The sequence below is a fragment of the Mirounga angustirostris genome, unplaced genomic scaffold (assembly GCF_029215605.1).
Source record: "Mirounga angustirostris isolate CCGP_5_RB_7025 unplaced genomic scaffold, mMirAng1.0.hap1 SCAF_2, whole genome shotgun sequence".
In the NCBI taxonomy this organism is placed as follows: domain Eukaryota; kingdom Metazoa; phylum Chordata; class Mammalia; order Carnivora; family Phocidae; genus Mirounga; species Mirounga angustirostris.
In genome coordinates this window covers 34587114-34606654 of record NW_026991710.1, presented here as the reverse complement: position 1 = coordinate 34606654, position 19541 = coordinate 34587114, and the positions used below count along the sequence as shown (strand labels likewise).

The 19541-nt window shown below is 41.2% G+C and overlaps 1 protein-coding gene across 22 annotated transcripts in view; it reads right to left on the bottom strand.

Annotated features, from left to right (window-relative positions):
• The window catches only part of LIMCH1 (LIM and calponin homology domains 1), a 321642-nt gene that overhangs the window by 14526 nt on the left and 287575 nt on the right, over window positions 1-19541 (bottom strand). For 12 of the 22 annotated variants that reach the window (XM_045881234.3, XM_045881236.3, XM_045881239.3 and 9 more), the window contains 8 exons: window positions 16800-16905; window positions 12087-12127; window positions 8197-8280; window positions 4785-4877; window positions 3827-3931; window positions 2594-2721; window positions 684-805; window positions 274-397 (listed from right to left, as the gene is read on the bottom strand). In XM_045881234.3, coding sequence (XP_045737190.1) covers window positions 274-397; window positions 684-805; window positions 2594-2721; window positions 3827-3931; window positions 4785-4877; window positions 8197-8280; window positions 12087-12127; window positions 16800-16905 — 803 coding nt within the window. The remainder of the gene's footprint in view (window positions 1-273; window positions 398-683; window positions 806-2593; window positions 2722-3826; window positions 3932-4784; window positions 4878-8196; window positions 8281-12086; window positions 12128-16799; window positions 16906-19541) is intronic. The other 10 variants (XM_045881235.3, XM_045881237.3, XM_045881246.3 and 7 more) reach the window with 1 other exon arrangement.

The following is a 19541-nucleotide window of genomic DNA, read 5'->3' as shown; positions in this document are numbered from 1 at the left end:
AGGCCTGCAAATTCTTCCCAAATGTTTAGATTTGTAGGTTAAAAACATTACTTTGCTCTTACAAATTGATAAAAATCAGAGTGCATATTTATTTGCCAGGAAGACTGTCTCAAACATCCATAAATACTTATTATCTAATCACTCAGAGTCAGTGGAGAGAAGCACAAAAAGACTGCTGACATCTTGCCATCTCACAGTCTTTTTCCCCCATTCTTAGTCAATAAATTAAAAAAAAACAAAGGAATTCCACATGCATCTTATCTGGCTACTCACTTCCGTCTTTCACTCGGAGACTCAATCTGATGGTTAATGCTTTTATCCAAAGGGAGAGTTTTTGGCTTCACATCTTCTAAAATGTGCATCAGTGGGTTCGATACCTGCTGATTCTGGGATGGATCTGAGGCAAAGGAAAGCATAAAGAACATAAACTTAGCGTTCAGTAGCATCACCCTAGTGCTTTGTAGGTCATCTTTCTTGAAAGCCCTAAAGCCCACTGGGGTCCACTGTGAGTTCATACAGACTGTGGGCCCACAGTGGTGGGAATCTCTTCGCTGTGCTGCTTAAGCATAAGCTACAAGAGAAGCTTGCAGCCAGCAGAACTCACACCTGTCTGAACCATGTGTGTTGGGGGAGGGGGGGCTCTTATAATAATTTAATTATTGGGTTTAAACACCCATTCTTACCCTGAGCTAGCTGTGAGTTCATCCCACAGGGTAGGGCCCCAGTTTCTGTATCCAGCTGATGGTCTTGATGGACTCCTTTTGATACAGGATTCTTAGAATGAGCCAAGGCCCCTTGAGCTAGGCTGTTGAGATAAACAAGTATATTTCAGAACAGAGATGAAAGCAACTGAACTTATCCTATCCCTTAGGGCATAGATACACCCAGTTACAATATGAAAAAAGAAATGGGACTAACTAAATGTTTATTCTTTTCATTTTAAACCAGATTTAAAGTACTGGAAAATCCTACACATTTTCATTATCCATCAATTTAATAAGCTTGAGAAACCATCATTTCTGACGTCTTCACCACCTCCCTGTCCATAAAGCTCTTCATTCTAACCATTTCAAGGCATGCCAGAGCTAACTGGAATCTCCCAGATTTTTATAAGAGAGGACTTATTGTAGAAATCACTTGGGCCACACAGGATTTGGGCAGCCCATGAGAATTCACCGGCCTCACAGTAGCTTCTGTGTGCAAAGGAAGGAGATGGAGGAAGTTTAAAAATGTTTTTGGGGAAACAAAGATTCTGGAGATAACAGGGACTGTCTGGAGAAGCAGAGAATATTCATGTGTAATGCTGAGCAGCATCATTCAAATACTCCTGACTAGTGGCTTTTGTTTCATGAAACTGAAAACAGATGTGCTATTCCTAAGGCTCTGCAGACTCTGGACATGGGCCCGAAGCTCCTATGTCTACAATTCACCCAGTCTTCTGGCTGATGGAAATGGGAGAATTCTCAGAGCAGATCCTACCAGAAGGGCTCAGCTCCCAGCCAAACTTTCTTTTTTTTTTTTTTTTTAATATTTTATTTATTTATTTGAGAGAGAGAGAGAACACAAGCAGGGGGAGCTGCAGACAGAGGGAGAAGGAGAAGCACGCTCCTTGCTGAGCAGGGAGCCTGATGCGGGGCTCGATCCCAGGACCCCGGGATCATGACCTGAGCCGAAGGCAGACGCTTAACCGACTGAGCCACCCAGGCGCCCCCCAGCCAAACTTTCAAATTGGACAGTCTCTGAAAATGACACTTAACCTCTCATGTCTTTGGGTCTCTCTGAGGATGCAGTGTGTGCACACACGTGTGTGTATCTCTGCACACTTGTGTATGTGCATGTGTGCACATGCTTGCACACTTGCCAATATCTCTGTGGTAACTCAGAGCCCCAGGAGCAAACATCTGTCTCATAAAGAACTTGCTGGTGGCAGGGTACTGCCAGCTTCCTGGGATTCTGGGGGTCCCTTCTAGGTTAGGCTCAGGGTGGCATCAATGAACCCACTACTCCCCATAGCTACAACCAGACTCTGCTCCAGTTTGAGCTAGCTCTGAATGATCCAGGGGTTTCCGGGTACCCCGTTTGGATCTCCCATGGAACATACTGGAACCCATGGGGTGGGATAATTATCCACAAGCAATCATTTGTTAGTTATCCTTTATATTGTCACCCAGAATAAATGTGGCTTCTCACAGCTCAGAGGATACTGATGATAAAGTCCAGGTCCACAGTGAACCCCATGGGTAGGACCCTAGGGCCTCATTTCAACCTCTATCCCTGCAGACACATTAACCATTTCAGGTGAATGATAGCTAGATTTGGGGCTTTGAAGTGACAACGTGCTCCTGTGATGATATATACTATCTCCCCTTACTTAAAAAAGATTTCACCTATTTAAAAATAAGGCGATTTGTATTCAATAGCATAAAGACTGACTTCAGAGCAATTGGAGTGTGTTTAAGCAATACGTAATGTATTAGTGGAATGATAATTTCAAAGCTGAATATGATTTGCATTAGAAATGGTTACTCTTTCTGCGGAGCGAACAGGCAGAGTCTGGCTTTGCACATTTAGGATAGCCTGATATAGTTCATACCTGCCCATTTCCTCTGGTGGATGATTTTCCCGAGCCTTAAGCAATAAATCATTGCTGTCCCCCTGGAGTGGTTTCTTCTGTCTTGTCTCTTGTTCTCCCTCTTGATAGTTTTCCAAGTCCATCTTATTCTGATTGAGAAAACAAGGATAATATTATTATTTATTTATTGAGAGAGAGGGAATGCACATGGGCTCACACATGTGCATGTGGGGGTGGGGCAGAGGGAGGGAGAGAATCTCAAGCAGACTCCCTGCTGAGCAAAGAGCACAACTCGGGGCTTGATCCCATGACCCATGAGATCATGACCTAAGCAGAAACCAAGAGTCGGAAGCTTAACTGACTGAGCCACCTAGGCACCCCTGAATATAATTTTTAAACACACTGGACAACACTCATCTCTGGCCATGGGATATTTGAAACATTTTTTCCAATCCCATTGCCTACAATTTAAAGAACAATTGTCCAAATTAACTGAATAGTAACTGGTTTCCAATGATTTAAAATAAATGTGTAATCTGGATCTCTTTTGAAAGTTATCATGAAAGAGAATTGGTCAGAAAACCCACCTTTCAAAATAAAACAAAATCATAGGACTGTTCAGTTAGGAGAAATGGCTGTAATGGGCCCATCTTTTTTTTTTTTTTTTTTTTAAATGAAGATTACAGACTATTCAAGTCTTGGTGTGTCTTTTGTTCAGTAGCTCCACAACCTTACTTGGGGGATATGGAGGTAGCCCACCCTTTCTGTGCTCTCTCCAGCCCTTGAGGACACATATAAATTTCATGTGGAATTTTAAGAGTGGGTTAGAAGCAACTTTCACGGAGGCCAGTGGGGGGTACATGGTTGGCTACCATCCAGTGCAAAGGAACGTATGGTGTGGAGGAGAGGGATGCATGTCGGTTGAATGAGTGAATGATGGGCAGTCAGAGGGACATTCCAGCAAATGGCTCCACCAATCAGGATCTCTCCAGCCAGTGCAGAGAGACTTTGGTTGCCAGCCCGTGGGAGCAGATCTGGTCCCAGTAATGATTTCACTGCCCCTCCCCCCGGAAATGACTGAGTCTGACCATGACAGTGACAGCACCATGGCGTACAATGGCCACATGGTAGCTGATGTGATTCTAGGGAAATAGTCAGTCCTGCATTTAAACTGGTGGAAAACTTGGCTTTATTGTTTTATACTTCTATTTAGGTTTATTTATTTCACAAATTGCTTTTAATCTATGGTCTCACCATTTTCCCACTGCCTTCAGTCACAGAGGAGGATGTAGACAGCTGGTCTGCAGAACTTGAAGAAAGAGTAAATGGAACCACAGTGTCTTCAATTATTTTGCGCTCCTAAAGGGAGGGACAGTAATTAATGAAAGGGAAAAAAGAAAATAAAATCACATTTGTCAAGAGAAAAATTTCATTAAGGAACTTAAAAAAAAATCAGATTATGTGCAAACAAGCAGGGCATTAAAAAAAGGGTCTTATTTTCTAAAAGCATGTAAATCAGGTAACACTTTCTATGGGCAATGATTTAGAAATTAGCATTTAATTTGGAAAAACAAATTACTTAGTCTGATTCAAGAAGCCTAATTAGAAATGTTTTAAGGATCAGATTATGCACAAAAATTACTGAAGAAAAATTCACAACAAAATTCATCATAAACAAATTTTAGATAATACACATTAAATGTAGCTCCCTTCCAATTCTCTAATGTGGGCTGGTTTGTTCATCTAAAAAAATGAGACAAACAAAACCAAATTCTCCTCCCTCCAAGTCTCTTTAGTACCATATAGTCAATGTAGTCAGTAAGGATTCACTTAGCCTCAATATCAAAATTATACTCACAAAATTAATTCACTACTACCAAACATGCTTTCCTCAAGCAAACACACAAATAGATACTTTCATGTCATCTAAGGTAAATCAAGAATCTGACGCTCTGACTAGAGAACAGATAAAATTATATCGTCTTCCTTGACCATGACTCAACATGCCCTTACCACAAACTAAATTTGGGGGAATTGTGGTCTTTTAGATCCTATAGGATATGACTCTTCGAAGAAGTTGACAGGGCTCTGATGTGAGTAAGGAGAATGAGACACAGCCACGTGCATACATTCACCACAGACAAAAAAAAAGCACCGATAAACTTTGAGAAATCAAAACCACAAGTCAAATTCCTTCTTGGGAATTTCCTACCTCCTCATAGTATCTGCGTTCCTCCTCTTCCACCTCCTTCTGGGCCTTTTCCCACTCTTCTTTCAGCTTGTTCTGTTCCTTCTGGTATCTCTCCTGTTACAGAATTTCCACAGATAGTTAGCTCCTGAACTGACCATTGCATACGCCACTAGGACACTTCTGCCCTCCAAACCACCATATACAATATATTGCAAGACTATCTTCGTGTTGTAACATTCTGAGTCTGATCTATTCATGCAACAAAAGGGGAATGGTATTTCGTGGCACTCCAACATATTAGGAACATAACAATCTTACCAGAGAACACTCTTTTCTGTTGTTGGTGTGTTATAGATTTGTTCTCAAATATATGAGTAGACATTTGCTTATGGAAAGAGAAAAGACAGACTGAAAGATTCTAAGATCTTCCGTAACTTGGCTTTTGTCCTGGGACAGTGGGCTAAACCAATGGTTTGTTTCTGCTGGGCCCTTCAGAGATGAGTTTTGCTGTTTCACTAATAGAAATATGTGGCTACTGAGAGAGTTAAATAAAAGACAAAACAACAAAAAAACAAAAACTTGTAGGTGTACAAGACAGACAATGCATAAAGGTCCGGAGTAGACAAGATGATAATTAGCTGAGTAGCTGAATTACTCTTTGCTTATAGCCATTCTACCAAAATGGAATCTTCCCAGGTTTCAGTAACTTCTGAATTAAGAGTAGCTTTTAAACAGCCCATTAGAAGGCTTCAATATCAGAACTGCCAGCCCTATTGTCAGAAACAGTACAGCGCTAGTCACCACTTCTGGAGAAAAAAAAAATACTCTGAATAAGGATGGCTTTAAAAATGTGACTGGAGTCCCTTGGACAGCTGACTAGAAGACATGGTTAAATGGAGATTAAGATTAATGCTTGAAATGAGAGCGGACACCCTGGATGCCTTGGGAATGGTGCCCCCGACAGGACAGAGACATCACTGAAGTGTACCATACACAGTCAAATGCTTTCGTCTAATTATTGTCAATCTCCTCTCTGAGGCTAAAGCAAGTCTTTTATCCTTCTGGGGGAGGCACTGAGATCTCCTCCAGGTATTACCTGTTATGTCATTATCTGAGGAGCAAAAGGGCTTTACTGGGATGATCTGGAGCCTGATGTTCTCATGAATGCTCTAGAAAAACCATCATTGGTCAACTCATGGTGGGCTCTTAACTCCAGGTAAAAATTTTGTTCTCAAAACCTAATCTTATAAAGTTTCTGAGAGGGACTTCAGGGGCCTTTCAGAATAGAGGAAACAGACTCTAAAACTTAACAAAACAAGCAAAGCTTCAGTTTCTTGGTTCTAGGAAAACCCCTCCCCAGGTTCCCCTCCCCGGGAGGATGAACGGAGGTGATGCAGGGAATGAAAGATGCTGTACGTCTGTACCCTCCCCCCCCCCACACACCTCGGTACACGTGTGCACACCAACACACACGTTGGTGGGCAGCATACATACATGCATACCCAATACACACACCTGCACACACCAACAAACTCGCACATAGGCCTTGCCCCAGAGCCCACAACCCTGCCGTGCCACCCCGGGTAACAATTCGGTGGGACAAAAATACACCTGTCTGCACCTGCAACTGCGGTCACCTTTCAGAGTGTAACTGACAGGGCTCCACCATGGGAAGCACACTTGCTTATCTTCTTACTCTGCAGACTCTCTGACTCTGAGCTGTTCACCATGTAGCTGGGGAACAGGCATCTGGTTTTCAATGGACCAGCAGGTGGCCAGGGCTGGTCTGGGGTCTCCCAGTGGACCCCAAAGTCCCAAAAGCTGTGGGACTTTGCTGAATCTGGTTGGTATTTATCCCTGTGCAATTTGTGGTTGAAGATTTACCCCTGTGCAATTGTGAAAAGTGTTAAGCTTAACTGGCAGGCCTAAAGCCACACGACAATTAGTTACCTGAACTGCCCCCTGCTCCCAGCCCCTGGGAATTAAGCCAAGAGGGTCAGAACAAAAAGATAAGGAAAAAAAAAAAAAAAGGTAAAATACAGCAGTGTAAAGTCATCAAAATTAATGAGATTTAACATTTTTCTCCTTTACAATCTTTTAGTAAAATCTTTTAGTAGAACAGAACAAGCTGAAAGAAGATTTTCAAGCAAAAAAACCTTTCAAGCAAAAATCTTTTACTTTTAGTAAAAAGTACAATCTTTTACTATTGGGAATATAGTGGAGAGAACATGAGTTTTAATGTCATACAGATTTGGACTTGAAATCAGGCTCAACAACTGTTCACTGTGTGACCTTGAGCAGTTAAGATAATTTCTTTGAAGCTTAGTTTCTTCAGTTGCAAGATGGGGCTAATAAGACATACTTTGGAGAGTTTTATGAGGATTAAATTAGACTAGATATGTCAAATACCAAAAAATATGCCAGTTCTTGGCACCCCCAAGTACTCAGGTTAGTTTCTAAGGTTACTAGGTTACTTTTTAAAGCCTTGTTACTCTACAAAACTGGCTTGAAACAAGTAGGAGCATGATACATTTACTCCCAGAACTTTTCTAGAATTAAAAATAAGCAGCCTTTACTCAAGGGTGGAGCAAACATTTCTACTTAAGGAACAAGACCCAGGCCAAATTTATTTGACATGTATGCTATCAAATACCTTTTTGATAATTCATTCCCACTGCTACTTGGAATGGAATTTGATTGGCCACTAAGGAGGTGACAAATGGACCGGCTGGCCCCTAATACTTGGGGTTTTTTTTAAAGATTTTATTTATTAATTTTTTAAGATTTTATTTATTTGAGAGAGAGGGCATGAGTGGGGGGTGGAGGGGAAAGGGAAAAGAAGAAGCAGACTCCCACTGAGTAGGGAGCCCAACGTGGGGCTCGATTCCAGGACCCCGGGATCATGACCTGAGCCGAAGGCAGCTGCTTAACCAACTGAGCCACCCAGGCGCCCCTGAAGATTTTACTTCTAAGTAATCTCTACACCCAGCGTGGGGCTCAAACTCACAACCCCAAGATCAAGAGTCACATGCTCTACCAACTGAGCCAGCCAGGCGACCACTGGGATATATATTTTTTTAAGTGAAATACTTTTTCTTTTTTTAATTTATTTTTTATTTTTATATAAATCCAATTAGCCAACATATAGTACATCATTAGTTTCAGATGTAGAGTTCAATAATTCATCAGTTGTGTATAACGCCCAGTGCCCTCCTTCATGCTTTTTCATTGTGCTCATCAGTGTAACCTCTGGCAAGAGGAATTAGACACAGGACACTTTGTTGTAAAGGCACAAAATGGACTGACTTAGATTCACCAGCTCCTGAGAAGAATCTAATTCCATGCATTTCCTGTGTTAAAAATTTATCTAATACAATAGTAATTAAGAGAGCAGCATCTAATAGAAAAAACAAAGCAGTAACCCCAGTCCTACCTGGAGCAAACGTTCCTGCTCCTGTTGCCATTTTTCCTGTCGCCGGCGCTCCTCTTCTGGGTCCCATGCCCAGAACTTAAACTGCTTAGAAAATAAAACCGTGATCAGAGCTAAGCCACGTCCTCAAGGCCAGGCCAGGGCAAGGGACGCAATCAGCTTACAAACCGGCACGCAGATGGACGTGCGGAAGCAGAAGCCCCTACACACTGAAAGACCCTCTTTGTCAATGGAAACCACTTTTTAATCTTCATCCCTCTTTGGTTGACGTCCAAGACGCTGGTATGATGCTGTGACCCTTTTTGGAGCTAATGAAAACATGGAAGTAATCAGCCACTGGCAATGGGAAGGCTTTGGCTTCCTTTCTTTCAGAAGTGATTTCTTCAATGTAATCACGCTTCTGAGCATGAGATACTCATTCTGCATATGGATACTGGTCCAAGCACATGGGGAAGCTTATTTCAACAGAGCTGCCTTTTGTGAGAAGTGGTGTTTGCCACACTACAGAACTAAGCTTTTATACCGCTATTGCGTTTCCCTATCAGCTGTCTCTAAAGTGGGTTATTTAAACGCGCCAATGTGATCCAGGCACGAGGAAGTCCCTGCCCTGGGGCCCACGTAACCAACATTCAAACCCAAAGGCTTTTTTTTTTTTTTTTTTTTGAAGGTCTTTGTGAGTTTGGCACCAAGTGAATGAACAGGAATAATGAGAGAAGTGGGCACCCAGGTTACAGAATATACGAGATGGGGCAGGTCCACAGGGGAAGAGAAATCACAGCTGGTCTCTGGGAAACCTCCCAAAGGGGTGGGGGCTGTGGTGTTTAAACTTGGCTTCTCCTGACACCCAGAGTAGGTGCCAAGGCAAACCACATTCCCCAGTAACTGCGCCTCTTCCCTTCCCTTTGTTCCGATGGGGGTGGTTTGGGGAGGCATTTAGAACTGCCTGGGAATCTTGAGAGAAGCAACAAGACGAGGGTGGAGGCATTAGGGAGGAGGGGGAGAGTCTGGGGCAGGGTGGGAAGGAGGCAGAATCTATTTGCCCGGGCTGCCTGAGAAGCTGGACAGGGTCAGTCCTGTCCAAAGCTTAGATGGGTCTAGTTACTGCCCAAGATATTTGGGCCAGCTCACCTTTGGCCCTGCCTTGTGCCCAACAGATCCATGCTACCATTTAGGTGCACCAAGGCTGGGCTAGCCCGGGGAAGTGTCTCCAGGCTAAGAATGCAGGCCAGGCCATGGGTGTTGCTTGATTTATAACAATATAAATATTGATAACTTTAATGTATTTAGACATATGAAATATGAGCCTCCATTGATGTTCTTGCTGTGGTGTCTGCAAATGGTTAGGATGATGACCACAAAAAGTCAAGGAAAGGTGGGCAAATAGGGTAGGGAAACGTATTTCCTGTATGCCACTCTTGGGATTCATAGTGCACATAAGCAAACTAAAGGCTCTGACATGTTATGTAGGAGAAAAGCTATTTAATTGTACATAATTCAAAATTTCCCAAGTTCCCTCGGATGGCCATAAAATGTCATCCAAATGGGATTCCAGATAAGAAATTTGGAATTAATGGTGTTAGAGGTTGGCTCCACTTGGCATTTTCCTAAAACTTGGAAGCAGTTACAATGTTCAGAACCTCTCTCAAGGGCATGGCCCTTCTTTGTCTTTTTAGGAAAAAGGATGTGGTTATGAATAAAGCCAGAGGGAGTCCAGTAGGAAGAAAAGAACAACAATTAGGAATTATTTAATTTTCAGATTTCACTAGGCAGTAACTGCAAGAATAAGTAGGAGTAAGCAAATAGAAGGGAGGAGTGTGGGGTAGAGAGACTGAGCACAGCAGAAAATAGGGAATATTTGTTTAAAAGGAAGGCAGAAAAACAATGAGCATTTTCAGAGTAAGATAAAGAGGAAGATACTTCGTGATACACAAAAGAAAGAAAAGTGATCACGTTCCTTCCTTTGGTGACTACTTGCTGAGCAACTACTATGGGGATACCACCCGGCCAAGGGTCCCAGCCCTGTGGAGCTTACAACGGAGTGTGTGGGGAGAGGGTGGGCATGAGGGAGGGGCCAATATATAAGTGACAACAGAAGACAGTGTGATAACTATCGTAAAAGAAATACAAAAGGTGCTAAAGAAAGAATGGAGAGCATTTAACCCACTTTGTTCTATAACTTATCTGTTTACAAATCTGTATCTTCCTTTGGCATACGGTTTCCTGAAGGGCAGAGAGGGCCCTTTATCCCCCTAAGTATCCCAAAACCTTGCACTTTTAGGTCTTCAATAAATGTTCGTTGAATAAATGGATGGAACCACTTCATGCTGGGTAATGCCTCTCCTTCTCTCCCCTTCATAGACACTGACTCTAGCTTTGGGCCACTCCAAGTCTGACCGAAAACGGTCTGAGTCTACTGAGGTCAGCACAATCAAAGCTTACTGCCTCTTCAAGCTTCTCTTGTGTTCAAATTTCTTTTACTTTTCTATTCTATGAAGAGCTATTTATCATTGAAAGAATGTCAAATTTGGGTGGGTATTCTCAGAGAATTCACTTAGGTCAGTAATTTGCTTCTTTCTTGTTCTGGTTTCTGTGAATCAGAAATAAGAAAGTATCTCTTCAGGGCACGCTTCCTCTCCGCCCCTGCCCGGGGGGTGTAAGAAGAGTGTGGCGTTGTTGCTCCCACATAACTTCAAATGGACATCAACGCGTTATGTTACACTCTTCAATCTGGGCCATGGATACCAGCCCCAGGAGCCTTCTGGGGGTTCCCACCCAACATGGCTACACTCAGCTTCCCAGGAGACTCAAGATCCCCAGGGTACCGGCCAGATACTTGAGCCTGCATAAATGGTTGCTAGTTCTGGAATGTGGCTGGAAATATTGAGGGTTATGGGACCCTTTCTCCATTCTGCACAGGCACTCAGGAACTCTCAAAGTGACACAATCTGTCTATAGGTAAGAACTGGTATTGGCTATGGTGGGCCTTTTGGATTAGCCACTGAGGAGGATTCATTCATGGATCAGCCACAGTACTCGACGGCCCATGTAATTATTTCAATTAAAGCCCACACCCCCCTGTCCAGTGGGATTATTATCTCATTGCACAATCAAGGAAGAAAAGGCTCTAAGAAGTTATACAACATCTGCAGGGTCATATGTTAGTCAATCTGGAATCAAAGGTACCACGGCCGTTACGCGGCGACACCTGGGGGCCGCCGGGAATCCTACAGTTGATTGTGCCACAGAGGAGAGCTCCAAACCAGTGGGAATTTCAGAGGGTGAACAAGGGTGACAGGCCCAGCACTGGGAACTCTCAGTTTAGGGACGAGTAGGTCTATGGCGAGTGTTACATACAATTCAGCAGCAAGCAATTTCTACAACATCAATGTGCGTTGATGTTTACCTTTTGCAAATGCTTTTTTTGATCTCATCAAAATTAAAAATTGTAAACTAAATGGACAGTTTATGTTATTCAGGATATATTGATTGTGAGAAGGAGTGCAACAAGAACAGCTTGGGTCTCCCCGAGAGTTCTGGCTGGGCCCTGCCCGCCAACACTACACCATGTAGAAGCATTGTTCTCAGTTAAAAAAATGATTTTGAGTGCCTAGAGGAGTTGCATGTTTTAATACTAATTCCTATCATCCCTTTCATTAGATTTACTCTCCTGACTCACTTACCATTTTGTTTCCAAGCATGATCACCACTCTGCATAACGATAATCCATGTTTTTCTTTAAATTTCACCTGACAGCATTACACATGACTTTTAATTATTCTTCTACAGTCACTTAGAGCCCATTTTTGATTGGATCCTCTTTCAGCAAATCAAATACTTTACAAATTAAAATCACACTCAATGCAGGATCTTATTCCTTAAGATGAGCTACTTACAGGTGTAGTTACAGGTGACTTTTCACTGCCCGGAGACTCCACTGTACAGAAAGAAAGAAAAATAAGATCACAATGTGAGCAGCTTCTAACAGTATTTTTCTCTGATCCTCTGAGTGGAACATGGTTCCTATGTCAGCCTCAGATGAATTTTTTTTTTTTGTAAGCCAAGAGCATTAGAAAATCATAATAAAGCAGACCCTTGAAGCAATTTGTACCCATCACCGAAAGGAGTTATGACCAGTGTAGTAGGATTGATCACATCAATTAGCACCAGGGACTAGACTATAGGAAGCAAAAACTGTAGGTGCTCGTGTTTAATGCCCCTTGCATTCCCTTGCCGCTTGCTGGCCCGGTTCCCTCACTGTCTGACATGGAGAATCATCACACAGAGAGAGGCCAGACATCATCCAGGAAGTAAAGAGAGGGACACAGTTAACAAGAGAACCATTACCAACTCCTGGTAAATGCTTCTAACCCTTGTTTAAAAAAAAGAGAAGAGGACAAAGAATGATTTTGAATGTCTATTTTTTTTTTTAAAAGAAAGAGCTGAATAGTATTTCCTTAGATTTTTAAAATCAAAGAAAAATTCTACAAATTTCCTTCCAAAAGTTTCTAGAATTTCCTTCCAATTTTAGTAGAAGTGGCGCTATTATTAAAGAACTAGCTCTTTGCTAACTGTGTGTCAGAAATTTTTTTTCTGAAATCAGAAATGAAGAAAAATACCACACATTATTGGCTGCCCCCAACACGGATTTTTGCACAGAAGAAGTACAACTACCCAGGATGCATTTTACCTGACTGGGAGAAAAACTGGGAACGTCGCCAAGAGTTCTGAACTCTCAGCGGGATGCTGGCGGGGCCAGGGGACTCTAGATCAGATGGCAGAACAGAACAAACAGAAAACCGTGAGAACAGGGGTGAGAACCGAGCGGAACCATGCTCCCAAGCACTAAAGGAGGTTTGGCTGTAGTCGATATAAGAATTGAGAAGGAGTGAATCTAAAGTACAAAATATCTCAATAAAACACATGCAAAAACTGACGACGTGGGCAAGAGCCAACTGACAAGGGACAGTTCATGCTGTTGCTTGTCTTCCTTGGCGTTAGGTGAAATTTTATAGGCTCATACTTAATGGTGGTATTGTTAAAATGTTAAATCTCAAATGATAGGATAATGTGCTCTGCAAGAGCAAAATGCACAGTTTACATTGCTTTTGGAGAACACTAGAAAAGTATAAGAGACAGCAGAGATGAGTTCAATGATTATTTTATATTCTTTATAAAGCCTATGTATGAAAGTCTATGGCAGAAGTGATCTATATGGGTAACAAAAGGACGTGTCGATGCCGATCTGTAGCTCAGTGGCATTGAACAGACACAAGTTCAGGGTAAGCATGTGCATCCTTAAACTGGGTCCTGTGCACTCAGACGTCATGCTCGGGGTAGATAAAAACATCGGTTTTTAAAATGTGCACATATTTTCCGGAAACCCCAATATATCTTTGAACTGTTGGGAGACAGTTGAGAAAAGGAAAACTGTCACCTTCAAATGTATTTTATGAATGTTTTCAGAGTATTTAAAGACTACTTGTGTGTGTGTATGCGTGTGTGTGTGTGTGTGTGTTTAAGGGAAATCTGTGAAATATTAGGGCTCACCTCCAGATCTTCGGGAGCCTATATAATCAGTCTATAAACATATGTTTATAAACATGGGGGAGATATCATTGTCTAGGGGAAGGAAGAGTAGACATGTCTCCAAGATTCCTGATCCTAACCGTATAGCTTCTTCAGACTTGATGTGTCACCACAGACCAGTCACTTACAGGTCCACTGACCTTTTCCAATTGGAGTACAGTTGACGGACAAGGTTACATCAGTTTCAGGTGCACAACACGGTGACCCGACAACTCTGCAGGGCACGCTGTAGCACAGACACATGCCACGCGTGTGCCCACCATCTGTCACCCCCAGCGCTAGCACAATACCATTGACTATTGCCTGGGCTGTGTCTTTCATTCCTGTGACCCATTCATTCCGTACCTGGAACCCTGGACCTCCCACTCCCACTGAATTTTTATATCTGGGCAAAGTCCTATATTTCCCCCCTCCCCTCCCAATTAAAGACAAATTATGTCTTTTAAGTTTACATTTATTAGAGGCCTTTTGCTTCTTGACGATAGGAACTTATTCGCTCCAAACAAGTCTTACTGTTATTTTTCTATCTCTTGACAATGTCTTTTGTGCACAATTTAAACACCTACTTTATTTACGTCCGTGGTTTTCAGAGTATGGTCTCTGGATCTGCAGCATCAGCATCACCTTTGGGAACTTGTTAGAAATGCAAATCCTCTGGCCCCAGCCCAGACTTACTCAGACACTGTAAGTAGGAGGGGAGCCCAGAGACCTGTGTTTTAACCAGTCCCGCAGGGAACCCTGGCCCATACTCCTGTTTGAAAATGACTGCTTAGAGCTGTATCTCTACAACATACACTCTTATTTTAAGAAAAGCATTTAAGAATAGCTTCTTATTGCCTGGCATCTTGCTTCTGTAACTCTGCTCCAACTGCTACTCTTCTGAAACTACTAGATTATTTTATTAGTGCTGATTCCGGGCCAGGTGTGGAGCTAAGCACTCTTTTTGGTTGATCCCATTTAATTCTTCCAATGCTCCTATGAGGTTGGTAGTTCTATGATCTCCCTTTTACAGTTTACAGGGTATGATCAGAGATTAGGAGAGCTTGGTGGGGAGGATCACACAGCTAAGAACCAGACGAGCAAGAATTCAAACCTGAGCATTCTGTCTCCAGAGCCTGCAGCTGTCGTCCTGGCTTCCCAGAACCAGACAAGAGCATAGAACAGGTGTACAGCAAATATAATTCTCTCTTGAAGACTAAATTTCGAAATGCTCTAGTGCTACTAAATTTTATTTTTTTATCACTCAACTTCGATAAAGCATGATGGGAAGTCCCTTTGTTAACAGCACATTTTATCAAATCAAAATGCCTTGCAACATGTTAACAGGATGTCAAAACGTGTGAGACAACAAAACTAATTAAGATGGCTCAAAATATCTATTTCCTCTCTGTATTACTTATCCACACAATTAAAAAGTGGTAGAAACGGGGGCAGGATTAAAATCTGTCTAAATATGGTCAATTACTGACCCAGTTATGAGACTTCATTTTTGTCAATTCCCCACAGGACAGTAGGGCTGACAGATTAAAACAAATGCTTTGAAGACAGTATTGAATTTGTTTCCACATTTAGAAACTAATGATCATCAGTGTATGTACTAATTAATTCCTTCCCAAGGACTTCCTGTTACTCAAATAGAGCCCACCTTCGCTCTCAGCCATCAACTAAGGCTAATGGAAGCCAACCCAGTTTCCACCCATAGTGGTCCCAAATGGATGCCCATCCTTGAAAAAACGGGAAAGTAAAAATAAATCCGAGCCACAATGAGCCTGTATCATCTTCTCTTTGCCTGAACTGATAAATCTGTAGAATGTACTGGAAAGAGTACATTAAAAAAAAAGTCCAAAAAACCTCACAGTTCTTGCCTCCTAAACTCTAGCTGTTTTCATATCTGTAGAGAGAACTCACACCAAAGAGGCCCAGTGGTCTATCTGTTTGGAAGAATAATCATGGAATTCTCAGGACACTCCCCCACCCCATTTCTTTCTGGTGTTTGTGGGCACCTGAGTTTCTCATAAGGATAAAGGCATTCAGGGGCGCCTGGGTGGTTCAGTCGTTAAGCGTCTGCCTTCGGCTCAGGTCATGATCCCAGGGCCCCGCATTGGGCTCCCTGCTTGGTGGGAAGCCTGCTTCTCCCTCTCCCACTCCCCCTGCTTGTGTTCCCTCTCTCGCTGTGTCTCTCTCTGCCAAATAAATAAAATCTTAAAAAAAAAAAAAAAGGATAAAGGTATTCAAATGGGACTTTTAAAGAATAAAGGGGTGAATTCACAACCTATACATGGCCTAAGGGGTTCCTGGGGAATTTGCAGAACATGTTTAATCTATGATTGTAAATTATTTCTCAGTAATCATGCACACCCAGGAATTATTATGAGGTAATAAAATCTAATTTTCTTCTAAAAAGTCAAATTGTCAGATTAAATGAATATTTTATAAAGATGAGATAATTAACAATTAATGAAGTTGACATAATATTAGGATGATAAACTTTTTATTAAAGCTATTTTTTAGTTTGTAATTTTAAAAAACATTTTGGAACCAATAAAATTATTGTAAGGTATCACTTTTGGAGGCCCTATTGGGCATACAGTGCCTGGCTGGCAAAATAGTTTTGGCTGCTGGGTTCCTGGCTGGGCCAAATAGAGAATGCAACCCCAGATTTCCACTCTGAAGTAATTTAATTCAGCCACCATGGACTCTTGCAAACATCATGGCTAATGGGATGTTAACATAAAGGAAGTAATCTTCCTTTAAAATAAAGAATATTTTGGTTGGTTTGTCTCTCTCTCTGATTTTGTCTTATTTTTCCCTCCTTTCCCTTAGGATTCATCTCTTTTTTGTTTCTTAAATTCCACATATGAGTGAAAGAATCACTAAACTCTACCTCTGAAACTAATAATACACTATATGTTAATTAACTGAATTTGAATTAAATAGATAAAATGAAATAAAGAAAATTTTACTATAGATGAGCCCAGCAGCACATATAGAGCTAAAATAAAACACTTCTTTCTTTTTACCTTGAGAATAGAGGTTTGGCAAATGTAATTGGTTGGTTTCAGACATTTTGTCCAGAAATGGATACGTCAGGGTTGCTTCTGGTTCTGGTGATTTGGGCTTTACCACCTGGATCATGGGCAAAAGACAGAAACGTTACAAGTATTGTCCATTAAAAAATGCACAGGTGAAATAAAAATTAAAGGATTCATGACTATTACAGAAGTCAACAAACCAGATATTTAACTTTTAAATGGAAATGTTCGTCCTTTCCCCAAAACCCCTTTGGGTTTTCTACATTAATACAGAGGCCAACTTTTTCAGAGAAATCAAACTGGAGCATAAAAATATGATGATCACTCTTCTCCAAACCCAGAAGATAATATTCCATCTTTGGGATTGGACATCACTCTGTCACATTTTCTGATTGATCAATCACATATTCCCTTCCTGATACTACATAATACTGATTTTGTAATGTTAGGAAGTGAGATGTTCCACATAAGATAAAGAAAAAAGATCTTACTATGTAAGTGCTGAATATTAAGATAATATCACTTTCTAATGGACATTATTCTTGAGACACTACAGAGCCCTCCCAAAAACTTACACGAAGCACATTAAAGACAATATATTTTGCCTATTGACAAAGAAGCATTATAAATAACTATTATCAACTAGAGTCATAGCAATGATGCCATCAGGAGATTTTTGAGGCATGTCAGACCACTTGTCCTTACGGTAAATAGTTCCAAAATTATGGCATTAAAAATTCTTATGTTTGCTTTGTAGAAATAGATTTTTTCTTGTTATTGCTGTTTAGTTTTATTTGGTTTTCCCCCAATCTGAATGGCCAACCCTCCTTCTGATTTGTTGCTTCCAATCAAATGACTGCTGAAAGACCAGATTACCAAACTGATGTCTAAAATAAGTCAGTAGATTCTGAGCAGAGATCTGAAAGAGGGGCGTGGTTGTATCAGTTCATGTCCTTTCAGCTGCTTATAGGGCTTTCTCAGATTCACTCTGGTTGGTGGCTATGTTCCCAACAGATTAATTTGATAGCCAACAGGGCAATTTAGGCTATTAGAGTGCTTGTTTTACCATAAGCTGATCTGTGATTTGGTTTTCAGGATGATTTAATGTCTATAATTTCTTTTTGGTAAAATTTTATTTTTATTTATGAATAATACATTCAACCCTAATGGAATCCTGAAGAAAATAGAGTTAATCACTTCATTCCATATTACAGAGGTCAACCGGATGCCCAAATGAACTTCAACGTTAAACATGCGGCAAAAACTGAAGCTTAGATTTACTGAAGTTGACAACCCCATACCATTTTAACCCAAATTTTAACCCCATACCATTTCCTCCTTAGTTGAGTCTGACAAAAATGTTTCGGTAATGCTCAGTTGTAAATGAATGTTAATAGCAGAAATGCTCAAAATCACCATTATGTAAAAAGATCAGCCTGTGTGCATGGGCACTTTGTTTGATAAAGGTAACACTCTCAAGTGAAGTCAGAAAACAAAAGCTGTTAAAATAGTGATCACCTCTCTCTCTTTTTCTAAGAACTAACTCCACAGTAGGGAAAAAAGAGGGGAGGGATTCATATGGTGTAAGAAAAGCATTGGGTTCTAAGACCATTATTCCATTTGCCAACCAACTAGTAGAGATTCTTAACCTGGAGTCCACAGAACAGAATTTAGGGGGTGTATATACTTGATATCATTTGATACCAAGGAAAACATGGTAATCTCCTGTATTTTATGCTTTAAAAATATTATCTTGAGCATACTGTTTACCAGATGCCAAAGGGTCCACACACACACAAAGTAAAGAACCCCTGAAAACAATTTTTTCCATAGTATGGTTGACATGACGCTGGTGGCCCAAAGATGGACCACACAGATGAGCTACGCAGATGAATGCTGTTTAGTTATTGTGTTTGCTTTGTTTCATTTTAAAGAAAAATACTTTCTAGCAATGATAGTTTTCCTTCCAGTTTAGATCTAAGTGGGGGGACAAGTCCATTTGGAAGAATAATAAATAAACAATGGCTATGAGTGTAATGGGGATAAGGCAAAATTCTGCAAAGGTGGGAAATCCTGCCTGCCCCCAATGTCTTCCGACATTTCAGTTCCTCCCTTTAGACGTCTAGACCGTTCTTTAATCCTTTATGTATAAAAATGGGGAATAACTGGAGACTGAAATCCCCCAAAGGCATTTTTGAGGCTCTACCAAGGACATAGCACTGTCAGCTCCTTAAGGTCAGGGGCTGGGTATTCACTGTTGAACATCCAACGTCTGCTACAGGGCCTGGCTTCTAGTAGGCACACAGTCAATACACGCTGAGTAAACGGCGGAGGAACTGGAACGAGACTTGGCCAATTTTTCACTCTAAAGTAATATCCCAATCTAGGGTTAATTTTTAAATTTGGGATATCACCACATACAGTATGCCAGTGTGCAAGTCCATGGTTCTCTATCTTGGTGGCCTACTGGAATCACCTGGGCAGCACTGAGAAATACAGATGCGCTGCCCCCAGTGATTCTGATTTATTTTCTATGGAACATGCTTGGTATTTTTAAACTCTAAAGGGTAGCCAAGGTTGAGAGGAACTGGCATAAATGATGAAGACTTTTAGACTGGGCCTGAAAACAAACCAAATTAATATGAATGAGATGAGACTCCAAGCAAGGAAGAAATTTAATAAAAATAAGACATTAAAACTCATTATATCAGAATAATAATTTTCTAGTTT